The sequence below is a fragment of the Lissotriton helveticus genome, chromosome 8 (assembly GCF_964261635.1).
Source record: "Lissotriton helveticus chromosome 8, aLisHel1.1, whole genome shotgun sequence".
In the NCBI taxonomy this organism is placed as follows: Eukaryota; Metazoa; Chordata; class Amphibia; order Caudata; family Salamandridae; genus Lissotriton; species Lissotriton helveticus.
Window position 1 is genome coordinate 1,526,888,181 of NC_136069.1, and position 21,736 is coordinate 1,526,909,916.

The window sequence follows — 21,736 nt, forward strand, 5'->3', positions numbered from 1 at the left end:
GGGTTGAGCTTCAGGTAGGCGCCGGACATCCAAGTGGAGATGATGTGCAGGCAGTGTATGAGTCACTGAATGTCTGAATTTCTTCTTGTTCAATAGGATTTGTCAATTGAGAGAAGAATGCTCAGAATTAGGTCGCTAGATTGCTGCACAGTGGGGTCTCGAATGATTCCCAGCAAGGCAAAAATGCACCTGCAGTTGCCTATTTTACAGTTCAAAGGAGAAGTGCAACAGCTCTGGCTCAACTGTCACTATTACAGTGCAGTCATAACTAATTTTAATGTGTTTGACCCTCTTTTCTAATGTGTAGTGAACTAATTAACAATGGAATGAAGAGCTAACCAAAGAAATTTTAAGAGCACTTGCACTAGTAACTTTTTTACTTAGTAAATTAGGTCTCCCAAGGAACTCTTTTATGCATGTGTACACACAAGTATCAAAGTAACACACAACTTTAATTGCACTTTAAAACACTGAGGTTATGTATCCACAGCAAAAATAGTGTTTCCTATAAAGAAACCCACAACCCTGTATCACACACCAGTTTTTGGGATGTCGTCTCCCCATTCCCATCTTGGAAATACATTTACTTCTGCCCTTGAAAGAGCAAACATATCCAGGGTGGGGATATGCTTTGCACATGTCTGTGAATACCTACAAATATGCAGGCATATTTGCGTTCAATACCATCAACTTTCCAAAGCTTGAAAATCCACAAACACCAACTCAACATCCTAATGAGTACATTCGCTGGCATGTACCATTACAACATACTGGTATAATATTTAGAGTGCAAATCAAGTTTTGTGAGCACAAAATGTGAATGTGAAATGTGACAGTCAAAATACAATCCAGTTTTATACATAACGCACATGATTGTATGTATCAGGGAACTTTATATGATGTGTTTCGCACAAACCCTTTATTCTGTACTGATTTCATGTAACAATTTAAATCAACAGATTGCAGTTAGAACCGACCAAGGTTAAGATGTATTGGGATGTCATTCACTGGATGAACTCTGTAAAGCCATAAAGCCTGAAGTGCAGCACATGCCTAGAAAAGCATAAGTGTCATTGAGCCTGTAGGCTACAGGCCTGTATCTCTTAATTATTCATCAATCAATGCCATGCCACTGCAGCCAGTAGAGACTCACAACCACCACCAGCTCAGAGTAACAGACGTCAGGTGTGGAACAAACTAGCTCCTTCATGTCAGGCATGATGGTGGAAGTAGTTCAACAGTGTCGTCAAACGGGAGCCTCAGTGACAGACCATGCATGCAGACAACGTAAGTGCAATGGAAAATGTGAACCTTTTTTAAGATAAGATGGGTCAGTGGAGAAACCTCCCTCCTCTCGCCAAACCTAGAATCACCGTCAGAGATTCCCTTCAAGCCTTAAGATATCACTCAAAGGATATCGATGAATGACATGCAAGCCTCCTGCGACAGCTCCTCACTGGTCAGGACCTTCTTCAGGAGAGCCTGCTTGATCGGGTCTCGAGTGTAGGTCCAGAGCTTGTCTTTCCCTCGATTCTTGGTTATCATCACTCGACTCAGCGTATGCTTCGGAGGGGGCCTGAAAGGAGACACAGAAGAATAAAGAGATTAGCGAATGTGTGCTCATGTACTTCGATACACTGAGAAATCAGGGGATCTAGCCTAGTTTTCCTTTCTTTGACAATGGGAAAGTAAACGTCAATATATTTGCTAAATCAAATATCAACATTTATTATATTGCAGGTACTGGAGGGATTCTCATTTTGCAAGCATTGTTTTGTCAGACATTTACTCTTATATTCACTATCTCAGCACTGGACGACTGACATTACACTCTTAAGTGAGGTGGGCCTTGTTCATTTAGATGTTTGCAGCTAAGGGGACAGCAGGAATTTTTAAAGGGGCATCCGGTAAATGATGTCACAACAGATTGCAAAGCACAAGCTATCATCATCTAACCAAGCCACATTCTGGAATGCCTGTTGTTGCTGATTGTTAACGATGCAAAACTGGGCAAACAGTACTGTTTGTTTCTGTACACTGGATGGCTCCTTTAACATTTTGAAACTGCTCCCAACATCAGTTTGAACTATCTCACTTTTGATTAATTGGTTTCACTTAGGGTGTGCAGGCTAGACAATTACATTGCAGTTTCAGTACGGCCCATTCACTAGACCAGCACCCACATAACCTTTGATAATGGCTTCCTTTAAAGAGATATCGAACCTGACGCTCAATCAGGCTGAAACAAAAGTATATGGTACAGATGAAGCAGCATCCATTTACTCATTGATTGAACAAGTACGCACGTTCAGCACGTCGGAAGGCACCACAACACAAATGTTGAAGCAACTCGAATACACTATGCGCAGGGAGGTTAACCAACGTCTGCATGCAACGACATTGATTGAATATCATAAAGTCAAGACATCTATTGTTAATTTTTTCAAGCGATGTTGTAATACTAATATGTTTAGCGCAAGTAAAGAGCAGACATGGTAGTCCTTTTAGGTTCAATCGTCATTTGCATAAATGTTACCCTACTTAAGCCATGTTTGCACTCATGCAACACTTTGTACAGGATTGACACCTAATTTCTGTGAATGTTATACACTACCTTGTTTTAATAGTTTTTGTTTAACTCTCGTTTTATTATACTTTTTTTCCTTAAAAAATCGGGACTTTATTACACTCTTCATTTTTACACCATAGAGTACTTAGTAGCACCTTCACTCAAGTCTCTTCTTTTAAAATAATCTCTACGGGCCTTGGTAGCGTCTCGCTATAAATAGAAATTAATGACGGACCGGATGTTTATGCCGGAAGTAATCAGTGGGTCAGAGTTTGCAGCACGCCGTGGTGAGCGAGGTAGGAGTCTTGAAGATAACGTTATAATCTGTGCACGACACAGTGTACCCGAGGGGTAAAGCGGTTTTAATTTCTGATTCGTTTCTTCACTTATTGTTCAAGTGGGAACATTTGGAAGAACATTGAAGAACAGGAGAAGTCGGGGAGATAGCTCGGAAGGCACATCTTTAGAACCGGGTAAGCGTGGGGCAATGTAAACTTTTGGCATCATTGGCTCAAATATTCTAGTTGTTACTCAATTGCATTTACGTCATTTTCAGATGGGGGTATCACAAGCCCCGGTACTCAGATACGGTTTATCGTAGTAGTCACAAGGTTAGGGTAAGTGAGCGCTAGTTATTTTTACCACTATGTGGTTTTGGCACAAATAGAGTTAGTTGACACCTGATTATAGACACACCGCATAGGTTATGATTATTTTCCTCACTCTTTCATTTTCGGTTGGTGGCGGTAGTTAGCGGTTGAGTGTTCATAATTGATCGGTTTTAGGTCTTTCTTGACTTTTCACTCATTCACCTATACATTTTTGGAAATTGGTGTTAATTCGAATTGTTAATCATGTATACAGCGCTGTGTATACTGTAACATCACATTATTTTGTAGTGCCCGGAAACGGAACTGAGGTGCAAACCACCCGAACAAATACTGAATATCAAGGATTTATCTTTAAAAGTCATATTCCCTGAAGAAGGGTCTATTTAGACTCGAAATGCATTGGGAAATGTTGTTATTTTTTCTTTAAATTGATGATTGTTGGCACAAGTATAGATAAGAGTGCATTACATTTATTTATGTCTGTTTATATTGCTTTAGACTTTGAAATTTTCACTGTATGGAAATGTTTGAAGTGAATCAGTAAACTTTAAGCAGTATTGAAATATATAGCGTATTATTGTTTATTAATTGTAAAAGTTGGGACCTCATTCGCGATAAAGTTGGTGAAATTATTTGAAACCTGAGGGACAAAGGGAGAGCTCCCGGTCAGACCTGGTTGTCTCTATGTCTCTACAGGGCTCCTTTAACATTTTAACAGCATGAGAGATAGTGGAGATGGATGTCTGGCCACTGTAGATAGCATATTCGATCTGCTACTGAAGAACAAGACCATCACAAAAGCAAGTGTAGCAATATATCACACCTGTGAACATTATGTACCATTGTACTTAATTTTACAATGGTGGAACTTGAGCAGGGTTGAAAAATATAGCACCACCTATCAAGCTGTAATGCCAAACATAGGGGCTTGATTGTGTTTCTTGTGGTGATTTCTCTGGAAATGTGGATAGTGGGTGTTTGTTGTTCCTTGTGGCACTGAGAAAAGAGCAGCTTGGTTTAGAATCCAGTAGGTTGTAGAAGTTCTGTTGCTATCCATGAAAACAGAATCATGGGGTTAATGGTGATAAATGCTGCACTGATGCATGAGGTCTAGAAGGACTAACAAGCTTGTCTATCCTCCATTTGTTCCTTAAAGCCATTATTATCTAATGCTCACTCATTGAACATTTTCCTGGATATGATATTACAGGTTGAGGAGCTGTCAAAGGCTTGTGAAGATACCTTTTATGTCAATTTCAGGTGGATCAGTGTACGAAAGAAGGCAGGGATTGCAGGCAGGTTTATTTTGTGTGGATATTTTAGTGGAGCTTTGGCATGGTGTTAAATTGTTATAGCTTTTATTTAACTTGGGGCATTTAGAGTTTGGCAGATTTGATTAGTTGTCAAAATGAGGTTACTAAACTGCAAGTCCCATTGACTAATATGCACTTGTAATATGACGGACTGACATGCACCACATTCTGACAGAATAAAACTGGCCACAAACTCATAATAGGGCCGTCAGTCATGGAATTAAGCTGCCAGAATATAATCTAATTGTTGGCAATTAGCCATCACAAATTTCAGGAGCTGAGGTTTCTTTTCAGTTAGCATTTGGCAGCAGAGAAGAATGTTTCAAATGTTGTGTGAATTTGGCATCCAAATGGATCCTTTCAGAAACACACAGTGTCACCTAATTTTCAATCTTCTAAAAGGGCGTTCCCGGAGGGTGAAGTGTTTCTTCTGTTGAGGATTTGAGACTCTGAGTAGGGTTGAAGCCTGAATGTTTTTTTGCAAACTGATTTCATCCCTTAAAATACCTTTAGTGTTAGTGAAATATCTTTTTCTGTTGCTAAGCAGTTGGACATCTGCTGTAGCCTACAAACATAGTTATACAACTGCTTCTGATAAGTACTTTCATGATTTGGTTTCAAAAGAAGAACTGACATTTGTTAGCTCCTTGGATCCAGAACTAACATTTTCAGAGTAGGCTGTGTGACTGGAAGGTATCAATTCAGTAGGAAAGAACTCTGCATCCTGTTAATCTACTGCTAAACTCGGGAAGGACGCCAACTTTTGTTGAGCCTACTGACCAATCTTTCTCATCGATACAGGTATCGAGCCTTTACCAAAGATTCTGAATATAAGACCCTTTTCTTCACGGTTTCTACAGCATAATCAGCTTCATCCCAAATAGATCATAGTTTCATATTTTACAGCATCTTTACTCTAGATTATCATAAAGCTATTCCTACCGCAGATGGGTCGACCATTTGTTATGTATGCATTATGTGTTTTGGAGAACAGGCTTCATTTGTAACTACAGGCCACATGTGAGTTTGCTAAATGCCAATTTGTTAGAAAGATTGAAGAAGAATTGTATAATGATAGATCCAACTGCAATACAAAACGGAACCCAGCAGGACTGTTTCTTCTCTCCAATTCTGCGGTATTGTTGATCAAATAGCTGGTCTGTTGATAGCTCACTGGCATGGGCACATAATAATACAAACATTTCAATGAAGGGATAACATATTACCATATGCAACAGATCCTGCTATTTCCCTCACAACTTTTTTCATGACTGTGGATGGCTTCTGACCATTATCAGACCTCTAATGTGACTCCATAAAACCTAGTGTAGCCTTGCTGCCATTAATAAAGGTACAACAGATCTCGTGATTACACTTGCTACCCAGTGGGTCTACCTTTGTGTTGCATATCTTCCATTTTGAGATCAGTTGTCCCAAAACTATTGCAAACCAGTCAAACCTTGGCCCAGATCATTTTTAGTACCTATCCCAAAAACAATTCATGGTTTGGTCCTTATCACTTGAAGGGAAATTTCCAGCTCAGGGATCTCAGTCTCTCCACTAGAGAGAAAAGAGTCATTAGCAATCTGTATTTCCCAAGCTATATTTAACCAGCCCTCAAATGGAGAAAGTGGGTAGAAAAATTTCAATACCCATCTCTTTTAAACCGAATTTCTCATGCTAGGTTTAGACGTGTTAATAAACTTCTAGTTTGTATAATGGTTTCACATTTTGATCAGTCCTTATGTCCCATCGCCCTATACATATTCTAGGCCTGTTCCCGCAAACTGAACTGCTGTTGTGAATTGTTGCTTTGTACGGCAAAAATAGCTATTCTGCCCAATCAAAGCAAAGAAACTTCCAGGACTACATCCGATAGATTATAACCACAGCTTACTGATCTCTTTAAATCACACCTGAGCATCTGGGCACATTCGATGATGAAGGTTGAAGCCAGGCCTTTTCACCCAAAGGAAGTGCAATTATATCACCAGGTAGTGTATGCTTAACTAATTTTATCTGGGGTTTTTTGGGGGTGGGAGGGTGAGAGAACACAGAGGTATATTAGCAAGTATTACAGTTCCCCAGAGTATCTACAGACATGAAAGGGGTGATTCTCCTCCTTTCACTTGAAGGCATATTTAATTAGTTATTTCTATCCTCAGATGCAGTATGTCCACACTAATCAGACACTGTGAATTTACAATATTTGTGCTAATAGAGGACCACGCATCAATGACCTTGTGACTATTTTGCCCCTTGCAACAAGGACATTATAAGTAATGAGTAGACCCCAGGATCAGATGGACTTGTCTCCTAACCAGGTGGACTGGTATATTTCAGTTTGCTTAAGGCTTTGGTTTAAGCATTGTTATGTATGGCTCCCATAGAGAAACTCTGTTTTTACACCAGATTCTAACTCTGGTAACTCAACTCACTGCTATGATGTAGCAACAGTTAATAATAAAACGTGTTTCCTACTTTTGCTGCACCATAAAGGCCTTCCAGGCCAGGTTGGCAGGGCACTCTGAGAGTCTGTCAATGCAGTACTGCGTGTCAGCTTTGACTGAAAGCAGAAAGAACAGCTGCAGAAGGGGGAGGAAGACAGGGAAAGTAGTGAGGGTTGGTTAAGGATGGCAGGTAAGGATTTTTTTGATATATGTGGGTCATTACGAATGACCCCCTCATTACTCCTCTGCCTCTGTGTAGCAGTTGAAAGCAGGAGTGGATGGTTTAGGGGGCCATACAGGACATAAAATTATAGATAGGTAAAAAGTGAATTACGGGGGTGTTTTTCACCTCAGGGTTCTGAGTGACCTCATGAAAAACATCTCCGTAATTCACGGTACCCCAGCCGCGGCCGGTAGTGTGAGTACCGGCCGGGCGGTGACTTGGGGAGAGGGAGGGGCAGGGTGGGGGGTTGTAATGTATGGATTACGGACTTTAACAGGTAAGTAAACATAAAAATAAATAAAACTAATTTTGTTGCGCGCACTGCATCACCAAATGCGATGCAGTGCGCGCAACGAAATTATTTGTATTTATTTTTATGTTTACTTACCTGTTAAAGTTCGTAAACCATACATTACTACCCCCCCACCCTGCCTCTCCCACTCCCCACATCACCGCCCGGCCGGTACTCCCACTACCGGCCGCGGCTGCGGTACCCATCTATAATTCTATATGTTGTGTCTGTTAGATAGGGGATGTTAAAAACAAGCACTTATGAAAAAGAATCTGGCAACTCTTAAAGCACTGTGTTCCTCTAGTTTTGAGGGGGGGAACATTTTTGCCACCTCAAATCTCGAGTCTCTGTCGGATGGCTTGAGCATAACTTCTGTATGCATCTCAAACCCGGCTTTGCAGTTTTAAACACTGAACAGGCCCAGAAAGAGTATCCGATTGTTGCTAAGCAACTTTGCTTGAGGACTTCATTGTTGGGCAGCAGAATCTTTACTTACAACATCAGGGAGTAAGGATACTGAACCTCATCAAGGTAGATCAAAATCTGATGAAGGCAGTGACCGTATCCTGATGTCTTAACAAACAAAAACAAAACAAAATAATAAACCATAATTCCATATAGCATCTTCTACAGAATCATCGCCATAAAGACTTTCAGCCCATTTGTTACCAATACAATGTAGTGGCTGCATTAACCTTTTATTCTGCGTTTGACCATTGGCAGTGCCCCCTTCACCAATAGCATTTTTCCATCACCAAGCTTCACTTTTGTAGGCAATCGATTAATCTATCAGAGGGTAGGAAAGAATTATCAAACACCAAGTCAAACCAGCTTGGAGGACCTGTGATAAACCCCTAAATCTAAGAGGGAAGGTAACTTTCCAAAGCAGATCAAGAACTGTAATCACATTCTGGAACGGTCGTGTTGACGATACAGCACGCCTTAAAAAACAAGAATTGTTTTCATTTTCCTATTTTTATCACAATTAATAGCACCCTGTAATAAAACACTTTTCTATAATGCCAAGGCACACTACTTCAGAACTCAACTGAATAAGGCACAATACAGATTTAGAAAGCTTTTTGAAATTCTGAAGGAGTCCTGCATTCATGTAACCAAACCAGAAATCAGGAAAGAGAAATGTGAAAAATTTGCTAAATATTTCTAAAACAAAATGAATACCGCTAAAGGGTAATCATCATGTGTTTTGAAATCTTCCAGTATCAATAGAACAAATAAATCCAACTGTTAATGACCCATTTAAAACAAGTCTGAAGATTCAGGAAAGAGAAACATATGCCTCAAATTATGCAATGATATGGTACATTCTAATTGTGCAAATAAGATCTGCTACATGTAACTACAAACCTGGTTCAAAAACATGTTCGAATCCTTCGCAAATGATATGGCACACGACTCCCTAAAAAGTTGGGCATGCCTGGAGTGCTTCTACCTCATCACTGGCCTACCATTTGTAACTAAAGTCTTAGTAAACTTTGTTGTTTGGAAGCCAACAATTTCTTGAATCATGCCTCTGCTCTGTACTCAGAACTGAACCTTCAGCAGTAATAGTGATTGATATCCCTAGAATATTTTTGATGAAATAAAAATTGACTACACATCATGATAGATTTATCCTCAGCCTTTGATACGGAAGACCATAATATCCTCCTTTTCACTCTGAAAAAGGGGTGATGATGTAGCAGTGAAATGGTTGAAAACCTGTCTTACAACTAGTGTGTAACGAGTATAAATTAAAGAAGCTCTCTCCTAACTTGTGAATTTACGCAAGGCTCACTATTGGCACCTCTATTATCACCACTTATGCTAAGTCTCTTAGAAACTTTCTGTAGGTTTTGAGTATAAACAGTCATCTTTATGTGGCTAAAGGAACAAAGAAACACACAGACTTTTATTAAAGATGCTAAATCCTCTTAGTATACTCCTCTAACCAAAATGGTTCAACAATCTGATTTCATACTATTCATCTGTTTGCTAAACCCTGTCATCATTCGAAGTGGCCTGCACAAAATTTCATTAAGTTTTCATTGCAAGATTAAGGTAGTTCAAGATGATATTTAAGATCTTACTGTCTGTGCATTAGGCGGTGTCTTAGACTGTCCAACTTTGAATTAATTTCTCTGCAATCTTGATATTTGAGCTTTCTAGCTCACTTAAGTCACTTACACCACTTTTTATGCCAAGGTTGTAATTTGAGCCAAATTTATCCACAAACATTTCTTTGACTTCCATTAACCCTCTTTATAATACATTTACCTTTAAAGCAAAGTATAGGATGGTTTAAAGACCAAACTCTCCCATCACTTTTGAAAAAAACCTTCCTTAGACCACTTTATTTTTTTTGCAACTTTTATCTGGTAGGCAGTCTCTCTTTTGTAGGGAAGAGTTTAAAGAAAGTTAATTCCTAAGAACTGCAACCCCACATTAAATGCTTCAAACGCCTCAGATCTAATACATATGGCTTCTGTTTCCATTACAGCATGGAGGCAGCTAAGCTTTGAGGACATTCAAAGAATTGCTGCTGGAGAAGGTGCCAAATTTCTCATGCTGCTGCATATCTTAATGTACTGTCTCAAGCTGATGTTATTTAACTGCAGAACTGCACATCAAACATCGAGGCCTACATGACTTAAGCTTATCTGAAATTCAATATCAGCAATAGGGAGTCTCCTCTCTTCAGGTCAGTGTAAGTTTCAAATTCAATCTTCACTCTCTCAGGAATTAATAGAAATAGCACCATCAGTACACTGATTCCTGCCATGGGTTTCTTGCTTGACACCAACTTAACTATGGAGGCGCATATTGCCAAAAACCCATACGCACTATTTCAGCTTTTCGGGTAGCAGTTCAATTGTTGGGACTATACGCAAGGACATTGGAAAAATCCTGGTAGGGAGACGTCTTATATGTGCTCTCCTTCTGCTGAGGTCTGTATTGTACTAAGTCACTAGGGCTAGTAATGGAATAAGGATGCCTCACCATATTACGCCTGCAGTCAGAACATTGCACTGGCTGCCCATTGAGGCACAAATCCATTTTACGCTGACATGCTTTACTTGCATGGCTTACAGCCAATGGTGTGGTGAATCTCACACTCTAGCAGCTAAAATGGGGTTTGTAACTGGGCCTATTGGTAAAATGAGTCCCATTAGAATATTATTTAATTTTTTTTTTTAAAAGCCTCTTCTGTTAGCATGTCCAGATAAAAGATCATGGGAAAACGAAATGGGAGTACCATAACACAGCTTGGTTTTGTGAGCAAATGAGAGGAGTACAGCAAAGAGGGCAAATGAAGAGAAATTATGAAACCTGGTAAAAAGGAACAGAGAAAAAAAGCTCATTTGTTGAGAGAAAGGTAAGAAAAAATAATAAGGAGGAGAGTAAAGAAAGACGTTTAGATGAAAAAGAGAAAGAAGCGGAAAAGGAATGTGTGAAGAAAGGGTGAAAGAAAGTGAAAGAAAGGGAGGGAAAATGTGAAAGGATGGAAGGAAAGGTTCAAGGAAGGAAGGGTTAAAGGATGGAAGGGTAAAAATAAGGAAGGGTAAAAATGAGGAAAGTGTAAAAGGAAGGAAAGGTAAAGACTAGGCAAAAAGAAGAACGAAATGAAGGTAACGGTAAAAGAAAGGTATCCTGAAAATAAGTCAGCAAGGGTGTAAATGGCTGATGGAAGGGTGAAAAGAGGGATAGTAAAGGGAGAATGGATGGAAGGAAGAATGAATGCATGGATCCGAGAAAGGATGGATGAATGCAACGATAAAAAGAAGGAGTGAAAGATGAGAGGATGGTTGGATAGAAGATAGAAGGATGTGTAATTGAGGATAACTATTATGAAATGCTAGGCATGCTTGCTTCACTGGCTTAATGCTTCTTTGCAACACTCACAGGACATTCATTGCCCATCTTTACATCATCCCTTTAGCCAAGAAGGCATGCACCTTCAATAAGGCTTCCTCTGTTGCTGCCCCTATGTAATGGAACTCTCTTCCACCAGAACTCAGACTCCCTAGCTCACTTCTACCTGTACTTTTTTTTAAAGAATTTATTTTTTGATTGAATGTTACACTGATATGTTACATTTGGCAGTACAAAGTAAGCAACCGATCATTACATAAGCGTACAGTATCAGCGCTCACTTCCACCTTTAAAAAGCAATTGAAAGACTTTTTTTGTTCCAACAATTTCTTCTTAATATTAGATGAGCTCTATTGTTAATGACTGCTTTTTCTTTGACGGTTTCTATTGTAGGCTTGTTGTTCAGTGCTCCATCAGCTATCGCAAGCAATAAAAAGGTAAATAATGAAATAAACTAAAATCCGGATGGGAAGTAGATGTATATCAATGTATCCTCATACTCAGACCACTCACTTAAGAAATACTGTTTAACCAACTGACAAGGAGGACGAAAATCACACAAAACTGTATTTCTCCTAATCCAAACGTCCAACTCGGTGGAAAATCGATAAATGAAATTGAGCATGCTGAATTGCGGCCCTTGATCTTAGGTTTTATATAGGATAACAAAATAAACCTAGAGGGGGCTCAAATTAGCACTGCGCTCACTTGTCCTCCCCTGTTCACATTATAGATTCTAACTGATTTAATAAACAATGCTGGTACCTCATGCCCTTCATGCTGCAGCCCTTTCAGTCTGTACTATTCATAAAAGAGATCACAGTATGCCCTTCTTGCCCTTGCAAAAATGCTCCTGGTTGAGGTGAGATGCCAAAACAGCAATTGATAGACAGAATGCAGAACAATGTCATACATTCACCACAGTACGGAGATCTGGGCCTAAATCCATAGTTTTTTCGCACTCCACACCACCCCAGTTCAGACATGGCCATATGCAAATCAGTCTTGACCCTGTGCCTCATGGGAACAGTCCAGCCCGAACTGCCAAGCCATGTCTTTCCTGGACCGGAATCAAGCATCCTAGGACCGGTTTCTGGCTATCAGCCGTCTTCAGCCAGGATAGCTTGACTCCAGTGGTGTGGAGAGCATGAGGTGAGATGCCCACAGGTCTACTTTACCAACAACGCCCTAGACTAGACCTCTGTAGCCCAAAATATTTATCACAAAACTGACCATCTCCAGGGGTTCATACACATTTAGAAGTAAAGGAAACCATATCTTCCAAATCCAATGCTTCAACATGAGATTAACTATTTCACAAGCTTTTGTATGAGTTTGGAACTCATTGTCACTTTCTACCAGTTTAAGAATACCTTACAAAGACATGTCTACAGAAATACCTGGATCAGCCCACGTGCCTCGTGTATCTTCAACACTGCTCTATGATGCTTGTTAAATTGCTATTAGGAATCTAAAAAGAAATGTGATCACTGATCATAATGATAGTTTTCCTAAAAAACACCATTTGAGTATGATGACTGAGCATTCATATTTGCCATAATGGCTTTAAATATTATTGTCATTATTTAATACATAATGAAATCGCTTATACAGCTGTATTCCTGACAGTGTAATCACCTGCCCTTCTGCGTAAATGGCGGCCTCCCAAAACGACTACATCAAAATTGTTCTCTCATGCCCTCTGAGACGTGTTCATACCAACATAGAATTACAAAAATAAATTAATATAAACCTATGGAGAAGGTACTGTGGGACCATTTACCAGAGCATTGTTAAGAAAAACGTCCTTGATGAACCTTTCAAAATTAATTTTCATGTCATCTGCAAACTTGATATTAAAACTAGACAAGAGCTAATAGCCTTGTGCTATTCCTTCTCCCTTCAGTCCAGTTTAGCAGATCTCCAAGTCATTTAGAGACAGGAGTTGAAGTAAGTCCCTGAGGTGGGTAAGGCAAGACTTCTGCCATATTAAGAGTAGTAGTATGCCAGAATACAAAGTACATCATTTCATGTAGGTATATATATTTACATAAGTTTACTACTCTTATGACCACATCTAAGTAAGTTGAATATGTATATTTCCTCAAGGTGCATTTAAGTGGAGTTAAGAATAGTAATTGTGTCAATAGTCTAGTCTAAAACAATATCAGATCAAATTAAATATTCTGGTAAAATACTTTTAGAGACCCTTGCAATAAGGGTGGATGTTTTTATTTGTATTTATTCTCTTTTTTGCAAAACAGCAGGAGCAGTCTTGGTAAAAATTATCATTGACAGTTTTCTGTTTTGGTTTTTCTAACACAAGTCACTAATTGACTTTTTTTCCTGAAAAAACGAAGGAACAATGCTCCTCGTGTGCCAGGTGTTTACTATAGGGGGACATTACCTGTGTTTCCCTACCTAGACTGCCATGAAATGTGTTTGCAGCCCGGGAAAGAAAAAACACAGTGTCAGAAGACCATTTTTAAATATGGCAGACACCAAGGAGTCAGCTGCTCGGCAGTGGTGATTGGATCACCACAAAGGTATGTTGAACGGTGGAGCCGCCAGAGTCTCTGTCATTTGAAAAGCAGCAATTCCACCACATTTAAATATGGTGGAAACACAGTGAGGTCAGCGTTTGTGGCATCTGCCTTTATTTGGTGAATACTCTCTTACAACACATCAATTAAAAAAATCCCTATGTTTCCTCGTCTTGTTTCTCCTTCACAAAATCCAACTTTCACCAAAATTAGGGAGCATGTACTTATATTTATTTACAATAAAAGAAACTATCAGAAAACTAAAGTAATCGAACGTAAAATCAAAATGTTGCTTAAGAGGCTCCCTTCATGTTTCATGCACCTGACATCATTAAGCAAACTATGTCATCATTTAAACCCCCTTCCACCTGCTCTTCTACCAATGAATTTGTAGTGCAATGTAACATCATATTTTCAAATTCTACTAAGTAAGCTATTGCCTTTATGTTTTTCTACCTGAAATAATCATAAGAAAACTCCTCCAGTGTATATGGCTTCACTTTTTCTTCACTCTCTGATGACGCCTGCTGTGATACTCTGACCACATCCTGTCGCTGGTCTGGTGTCATTGTGACCAAGGCCTAATGAAAAAAGATGTGACAAGGATTAGATCACTGCTGAATGACTATTTGGAACAGATAGAGACAAGCTTTTTGAATGCCCAACAACCCAGAATGTAGCTGAATTACATTAGGAGACACTGGTGATATTATAGAGAACAAAGACAGACAGAGGTCTAATTTGAATTATCTGGAATAGGCTCAGCAAATAAAACAGCTTAGAATACTGGCACTACCTATTTTTGTTTGTCTGCATTCTAAGTTCATTTACAGAGCTAAGCAGGTACATACATCTGAGAGGTTAGATGGCCTAATACCTGTACTACCCACATCTTAAATGCCAATCCCTTCCAACAATAATTTATATAGAAAAGCACAACATTTCACAAAACCTTTTACAATTATTTATAATATGTAACAAATGTAGCTTATTTTATATGTATTTATATGTATTTAAAATATGCATATTTCACAGACTATTTACTTCGGAAAATATATTTTCCTATATTTTTTCTTCTGCATTTAAAGACATTCCCATATTTTCATATATAGTACTTTTTATCTGTTTATTAATTAAATGTAACCAAATGATATAATGGCCAACACATTAACTGAATCATGAACATCTATCCATCAGCCATCATCTTATCTAAATTCCTCAGTCTCCAGGAACCTTGATTATTTGAGGGCATCTCCAGAGCTCAACATTCCATGCTAACTCTGGGCAAGAACATGGTCCAGGGATGGATAAGGGATATATGATAAGCAAAATTATTGACAGTCCTTGTTGTGGTAAATAAAGACATTCCCTAGAGACTGCTGAGCCATGAAGTCAGGGTAGAAGTGAAAAATACCTCTCCATTCATGTTACCACGCCCTCTAAATGCACCACTCCCATTTCCACGTGTGCCTATTGCATGTAAATGTTACCTACACAGAACGGATAGAAGGATTATATCTGAGCCAATGCTTAGACATCCAGGGGCATATTTATGGGGATTTGGCACACCGCAGCATATCAAAACACCTTGCTGCATTGCCCAGCGTCAAAGTGAAAGTTTAGGAATGCTCCGAATTTGTTTAATACGGTGCATTCCTGTCCTTTCACTCTGCCCTGGTGCCATATCGGCAGCCTAGCGCCAATGCAGGCACTCTTGCGCCATGATGCAAGGGTGCCCGAGTTGTCGGCAGGATTGTTTTTGTGCAGGAAGGGGCATCTTCCTGCACAGAAACAATCCATTAAGGTGTTTCCCTCTTTGTACGTATGCTGTATGTATGCTGCAGCACACATAGAAAGAGGAAACAACAAGGACAAATAAAGATATTTCTCCCGTATTATCACATTACAATCTCTTAATAAAATTCTCAGATAAGAGTCCACTTAGGACATATCAAGATATGGGATACAGAAAGAGGAATGAAAAGTTACTCACGGTGTTCCTGTACAACATTCTGGTGTTTGTAGTACACAATATTGTAACTACTGAGTGTGAAATGCTTCTCCATTCCAAACAGGTGCAAATAGGCTTTGCAAAGGTACATCCTGGGAAGCCTATGAGGGTAACTGAAGTATTTTCGAGACTTTCACCCCACTGCACATTTTTGTTACTCTCAATCTTGGCCACTGACTAGAAATAGCAACAACCCCTTTAAATCACGCCAGTGGGACTTAAAATGTCAAACTTCCTCATTAAGTTAAGAGTATATTCACATGTACCATACCTCCAATAAACATCAATGGAATTTCATATTTTTTGTGCTTCTCTCTGGATGGAGGGGGGTCTTGTACTAAACAAGGAATCTACAGAAATGTGAAAATGAATGCCAACTGCAACTCAACGCCTGAGGAAGGGGAAACCTCAAATACTATGCTAGATTAGTGGGAAGAAAACAAACCTGCAAGGTTTTTGCACAGTTAGCAATAAGCAGTAACAGCAAATGTTACATTCTCATATACTTACCACAACCTCCATCGCTGGCATAGTGACTGTAGGCAAGACATACACACACTCAGTTGGAAAATCTCCCTTCTGCTTAGTCCTTTCATTCATCCCAGAGGCCCAGCCAGAGGACATCACATCTTCTCCAGTATCGTGGTCTAGGATAATCAGGTCTCCTTTCAGGAAACTGAGAAACCCGGAGTCTTCTCCAACTGCAGGTATGTAAACAAGGATACCAAGTTATATGGTCCTAACAGATACAGATTATTCATTTCACTTGTAGTGGTACATAATAAAAATATAATTGTCAGAATATCTCCTCATCGAAGTTAATAACAGAAAATTTAAACCAAACGGGACATATTTTTATCAACAATATTTAAGACACAGTATTTATGTCAGACAGTATTATGTACACAGTAATATAACATAAAATGCTCACAACAAATAAAAAATACAATACACCGTGCTATAGTCAGTCTAAAGAATTGATTATTGTTGATACTACACTTTGGATGGATGTATCCACTGAATCAACACAGTAAACACTCAAAGACCGAAAGGCCATGAAGACCAAAAGTAGCTGAGGCTTCTTTACAAGGAATATGACTTCTGATTGTTTCAGAGCCAAGTATACTTTTCCATTAGGAGGCGATTGGTCAAATGTGGCTAGAAAGAAAGGGTACATTAATCGGTGTAACAATAAAAGTAATTTTGTCCTGTAATACATCTGGTTTACTCATAAATTTCTGGAGTAAGCCAGTGCTCCGGGAATTGAGATGTACAACACGAGTAAGTCACAGAAAAATGTTTCAGAATCAAGTCCTATATGTTTTTGGAGGACATGGTCCGGGTGTAGAACCATTAAATTTACTGTGGGCAAATTTACATTCTTGCATAACACATGTAGGCTGTAGTATTGAGGAAATCCTACTTTGGTAAGTGTGAACAGAAGAAAAATTAAAGTACTGAGGAATTTTCAACCAGTCTGCACCACTTCACTTTGATGTCTCAGTTTAGGACTTAGACCTATTTTATTTTTGTCAAAATAAGTTCATTACAAAACGTCCCAACTACATCCATCGGCTGGTAGTGACTTAGATGTTGAGATGTATGGACATTATAGACACTGAACCTTACGTATTCAAATAGAAAATGCAAGCTAGAATGAAAGCTCAAGAAAGGAAAACAGAGTACAGTGGGGAAGGGGTTAAGCGCTGCTATTTGTAAGCAGTATAACTGGGGGATGCAATCAGGTAGCATGTTGCTCATCAGGCGCAACTACTGTTATTAAATGCAGGACTCGAAAAGGAGCGAGGGCAGGAGAGCTCCCGAAACTCCGCATACAGATATGCAAGGGAGGGTTGCCACATCTTATCAAATAGGAGGAGGCGTTGCGTTACCAATGCTGTTAGCTTTTCCATCCCTATTGTGTCCCATAGCTTGTGTAGCCAATCTAAATGTATCAGATAGCTTATGTGCCTTATTTGCTGAGGAGGAGGTTATTGGCTGCACCTAGTGCGAGAGTGATGGCTCTACCACAGGGGGACCATAGAGGGTAGGTGAGAGGGTTTGGGAGGCCCAGTTGTATATACATTGGAAACCTTGGAATATCTGTTGTGTATATAGTATTTACCACCAGGACATCGTCCCGGAGGGATTGCAGCTTGGGACACTGCCATAGGAGGTGAGTAAGTGTGCCCTGTTGGCCACAGCGATGCCAGCAACGGTCTTCACCATTGGAACCCATGCAACCAATTTAGCCGGGGTAAGATACCAGTAATGTGCGATTTTTAGGAGCATCTCTTTACTGGTGGTGTTTAGGGCAGATCCGCGGGCGCGGTGCAGCATGTCGATCCACTCCCTGTCAGTGAAAGTTCTCTCACATTCCCTTTCCCATCTGACGCGTGTGGTTGATTTTATGGGGCCTGTGGTGCATACAGGAAAGGTCAGATAGTATTTTCTTATCTGAATATCTTGTCAGTAACCATTTTTCGAAGGGTGTTAATACTCTGCTCTCTGCTGGAGTGTGGCCTGATCCAAGTCTGTCACCCAGTGTGCAACTTAAAGGTACTGCCAGCGTGCAGCCTCAGGGACGCCGTAGGCAGCTTATAGTGTGGGGAAGTCCATAAGGCCTTCTAAATTAAATAAGTCTCCAAGTTTTTGCAGTTGGTTTCCTGCCAAGCCATATACTCCAATCCTGTGGCCACTGGGGGGAAATCTGTGTTGCCGATCAGGGGAGTTTGAGAGATAGTGGCGTGAACAGCCCATGCCGCAACTGAACTAGGTACCAGATCTAAACGGTGGCTTGGATCACCGGCGAGATATAGACACTAGGTGGCCTGCAGGTCTTTGTAAGCCATGGCATTTCCAAATGTGCATGCCCGCAATCACCTGGTCCACAAAACACCAATGCTTCTCCATTACGACACAGGACCACTCTACCATTTAGTGAAATTGCGCTGCTTGATAGTAGCAGCAAAGATTTGGAATCCACAGTCTGCCGCTTTTAATGGCAGGTACGTTCGGGCTCTGGCTATTCTGGCACATTTGCCCGCCAAGGGACTCTAATTTGTCTAAGATCCTCTGGGGATTGGTAGAGTCTGTATGACATAAAGAATTTTAGATAGGGGGACACCATCTACTCCCTGTATTTTAGGGATTCTCCATTCGGTAACCTGAGCTCGGAGGCAGTACACAAGTATCCGTCCTGCCTTGTTACCACCCGCATAATATTTTTGGCTAATGTGGAGCAATGCGTATTTTGCTTTACCCATATCTATCTCCCGCAATTGTTTCCGGGTGGCTGTCAACTAGCGGCGGTCCGTGATCGAGCCTGTACGTACGTGGGTGGCCTCAAGTTCCTTAACCTGTATTTCTAGTTGGCGGCATTTAGTCTGCCTGTCCCTGCTATGAGCTGTGGTGATTGCAATGAAGTGTCCCCTAACCATGACCTTAAGTATCTCCCATACTGTTGCCAGAGTGGTTGTGGGTATATCATTAATTTCCAGGAAGGTGGTTAAAGCTGCCAAGGTGTCAGAGCATAGTTGGTCGTAGGTGAGGAGTTTTGTGTTAAGGCGCCAGGTTGCTGTGGCCTGTGCCCTCCCCGTAGTTCGAGATGCAAAGTGATGGAAGAGTGGTCAGAAAACGCCGCCGCAACGATGTTTACTGAGACAGTTTCAAGAGTAACTCCTGGTATGGTGAGAAAATAGTCGATGCGGGTATATGTTTGGAGTTCGGCTGAGAAAAGGGTGTATTTTAGAGATGGGAGATGCATATGATGTCATACATTGGTTAAGCCTTCCTCCTCCAGCCAATGCTTGGTGCCCACAGTGAGTCCCCCTGCCTGACCCACCCTAGGGGTAGTCCGATCCCTATGGGCATCGATTGCAATGCTGAAGTCTCCCCCCACCAGCACATCTTTGTCTGAGGTGGTCAAAAACTGACTCAAGGAGTCCCGGATAAAAGGTTCCTGGCATTCGTTAGGGGTGTATATCAAGGCTACAGTGTATCTAGTGCCATAGAGTAGAACCTGCAAAGCTAACAACCTGCCTGGTATGACCAGAAAGACCTTCTCCATCCCCCGTGGGAATACGCAAGGGGTAGGAAATGAGAGGGCAAAGAGCAGAATTAATAAAGAGTAGAAAATAGAAACAAGAATACAAACATTTCCCCCACCTGGGGTTGAACAACAAGTGTTTGCTAGGGTACATGTTGTCGGCAAGCTCACCAATAAGGCCCTATCCATAGGGGGGAGCTTCACCAGAATCCTGGGAATCTGTGGCTGGAACACTGCATAGGATAACATTTTAGTAGTCATCACGGTCCGCAGTGCCAGTGGGGCGGTGGTCAGTTAATACTGAATGAATCGAGACACAAAGACGATCAATGGTCTCCAGCTGCGAGGTCCGGGTCGCCTTCCCGTTGGAAATGCTGGAATAATTTATTACGGGCCTCCTGGCTGTTTGCCTCAGATGATTTGCTCAAGACCTTTGCCTTACGTCGCTTGGAGCGTCGTGAGGTGGATGCTGTCATCGTAGGGTGTTGCAGTGGGGACGACGCTCGTGAGGGAGATTGTAGATCCAGCGTGTCAGGGATTGTCCGTGAGTCCTCCAAGGAGCATATCACTTGGACCTCCTCCTGCTACACAAACTGAAGTCAGAAGGGCTGGCCCCTTTTGCATTTGATATTCCGGTCTCGTAGGAGGTCTGTGAATGGCTTAATGGATCTCCGATGCTCTAATGTCAATGCCGAAAGATCCTGGTATAGCCTCAGCTGGTGGCCCTCGAAGTTGATGGCAGATAGATCCCGTGCAGCCGACATGATGACCTCCTTCTGTCGGTAGGAATGAAGACATGTAAGTATGTCCTGAGGTTGTCCCGGCATAGTGCGTTCGGTCTAAGAAGATCTCTTGGTCCTGTAAGGAGGGGGCAACATGTTTGAAAAGGCAGGTAACGAAGTCTTCAAGACTGCCCGAGATCGCCTCCGATGGACCGCCCCTCATTCGTATGTTGGAATGGCGGGATCAGTTCTCTAGATCTTCAAGGCTGTAATGGAGATCCAGGTTTTGATTGCATAGTGTCAACAGTTCCTCAAGTTCCTCCTCGTGAGCATCTCGGCCCTCCTCCAGTGACGCCACTGTCATACTCACTGCCTCCAGGTCGTGGCGCCGTTCCTTAAGTTCAGTGTTGATATCATGTTTAGGACCACCAAAATCCCTCCGCAATGTCCCAAATAAGGAAAGTTTAGTGATGGGGGAGTCATCCCGGTCAACGTTCACTGTTCCGGTATCTTCTGCACGCGGGTCCGGCACTACAGGACCAAGTGTTCCCTCTCCCTTCTTGGAGGTGGACTTAGCGAAGACAAAGGGTTCTTTCTTTCCTATGCGAAGAGAAGACATGGCCTGGTGCTGATGGGGCCACAACAACCTCCACTGTGCGTACGCCCAATGCAATTATGGGCCAGGGCCACTCAGGGGCCAGGTGCGGAGGGTCTCTCAGGTCCAGGTAGGTAAGAATGACAAGTGGACACCGATCCAGGTCTGGGACTCTTATCACCACCAACAGGAGCAAACAACTTCCAATGAAGGGGGAGCTCCTGTTGCACGGGACCACCAGGAAGCACTGTGCAGCACCCCCAACTCCAGCAGGCGTAGGAGTGCCAGCAGCTCTGCCCCTTCCCCGTGCTCAGCATGACGGCAAGCACTGAAAAGGGCTACAGTCCACTGGAAGAACGGAGAAATGTGAAAGAAAAGGAGGGGAACCGGCGTCCCCAAGGCGGGCCGGCCTCGATGTCTGAGTTTAGAGTGCAATATAATTAGTGCATGATGGATCAGTGAATTTTGCCACATTAAATTTTCATC

General features: G+C 41.3%; 1 protein-coding gene across 1 annotated transcript in view; it reads right to left on the bottom strand.

Moving 5' to 3' along the window:
* MYO7A (myosin VIIA) overlaps positions 1 to 21,736 on the bottom strand; it is a 319,096-nt gene that overhangs the window by 76,988 nt on the left and 220,372 nt on the right. The window contains exons 24-26 of the mRNA XM_078658511.1: positions 16,396 to 16,586; positions 14,331 to 14,455; positions 1,419 to 1,576 (exon numbers count right to left, since the gene is read on the bottom strand). Of these exons, the coding sequence (XP_078514637.1) occupies positions 1,419 to 1,576; positions 14,331 to 14,455; positions 16,396 to 16,586 (474 nt within the window). The remainder of the gene's footprint in view (positions 1 to 1,418; positions 1,577 to 14,330; positions 14,456 to 16,395; positions 16,587 to 21,736) is intronic.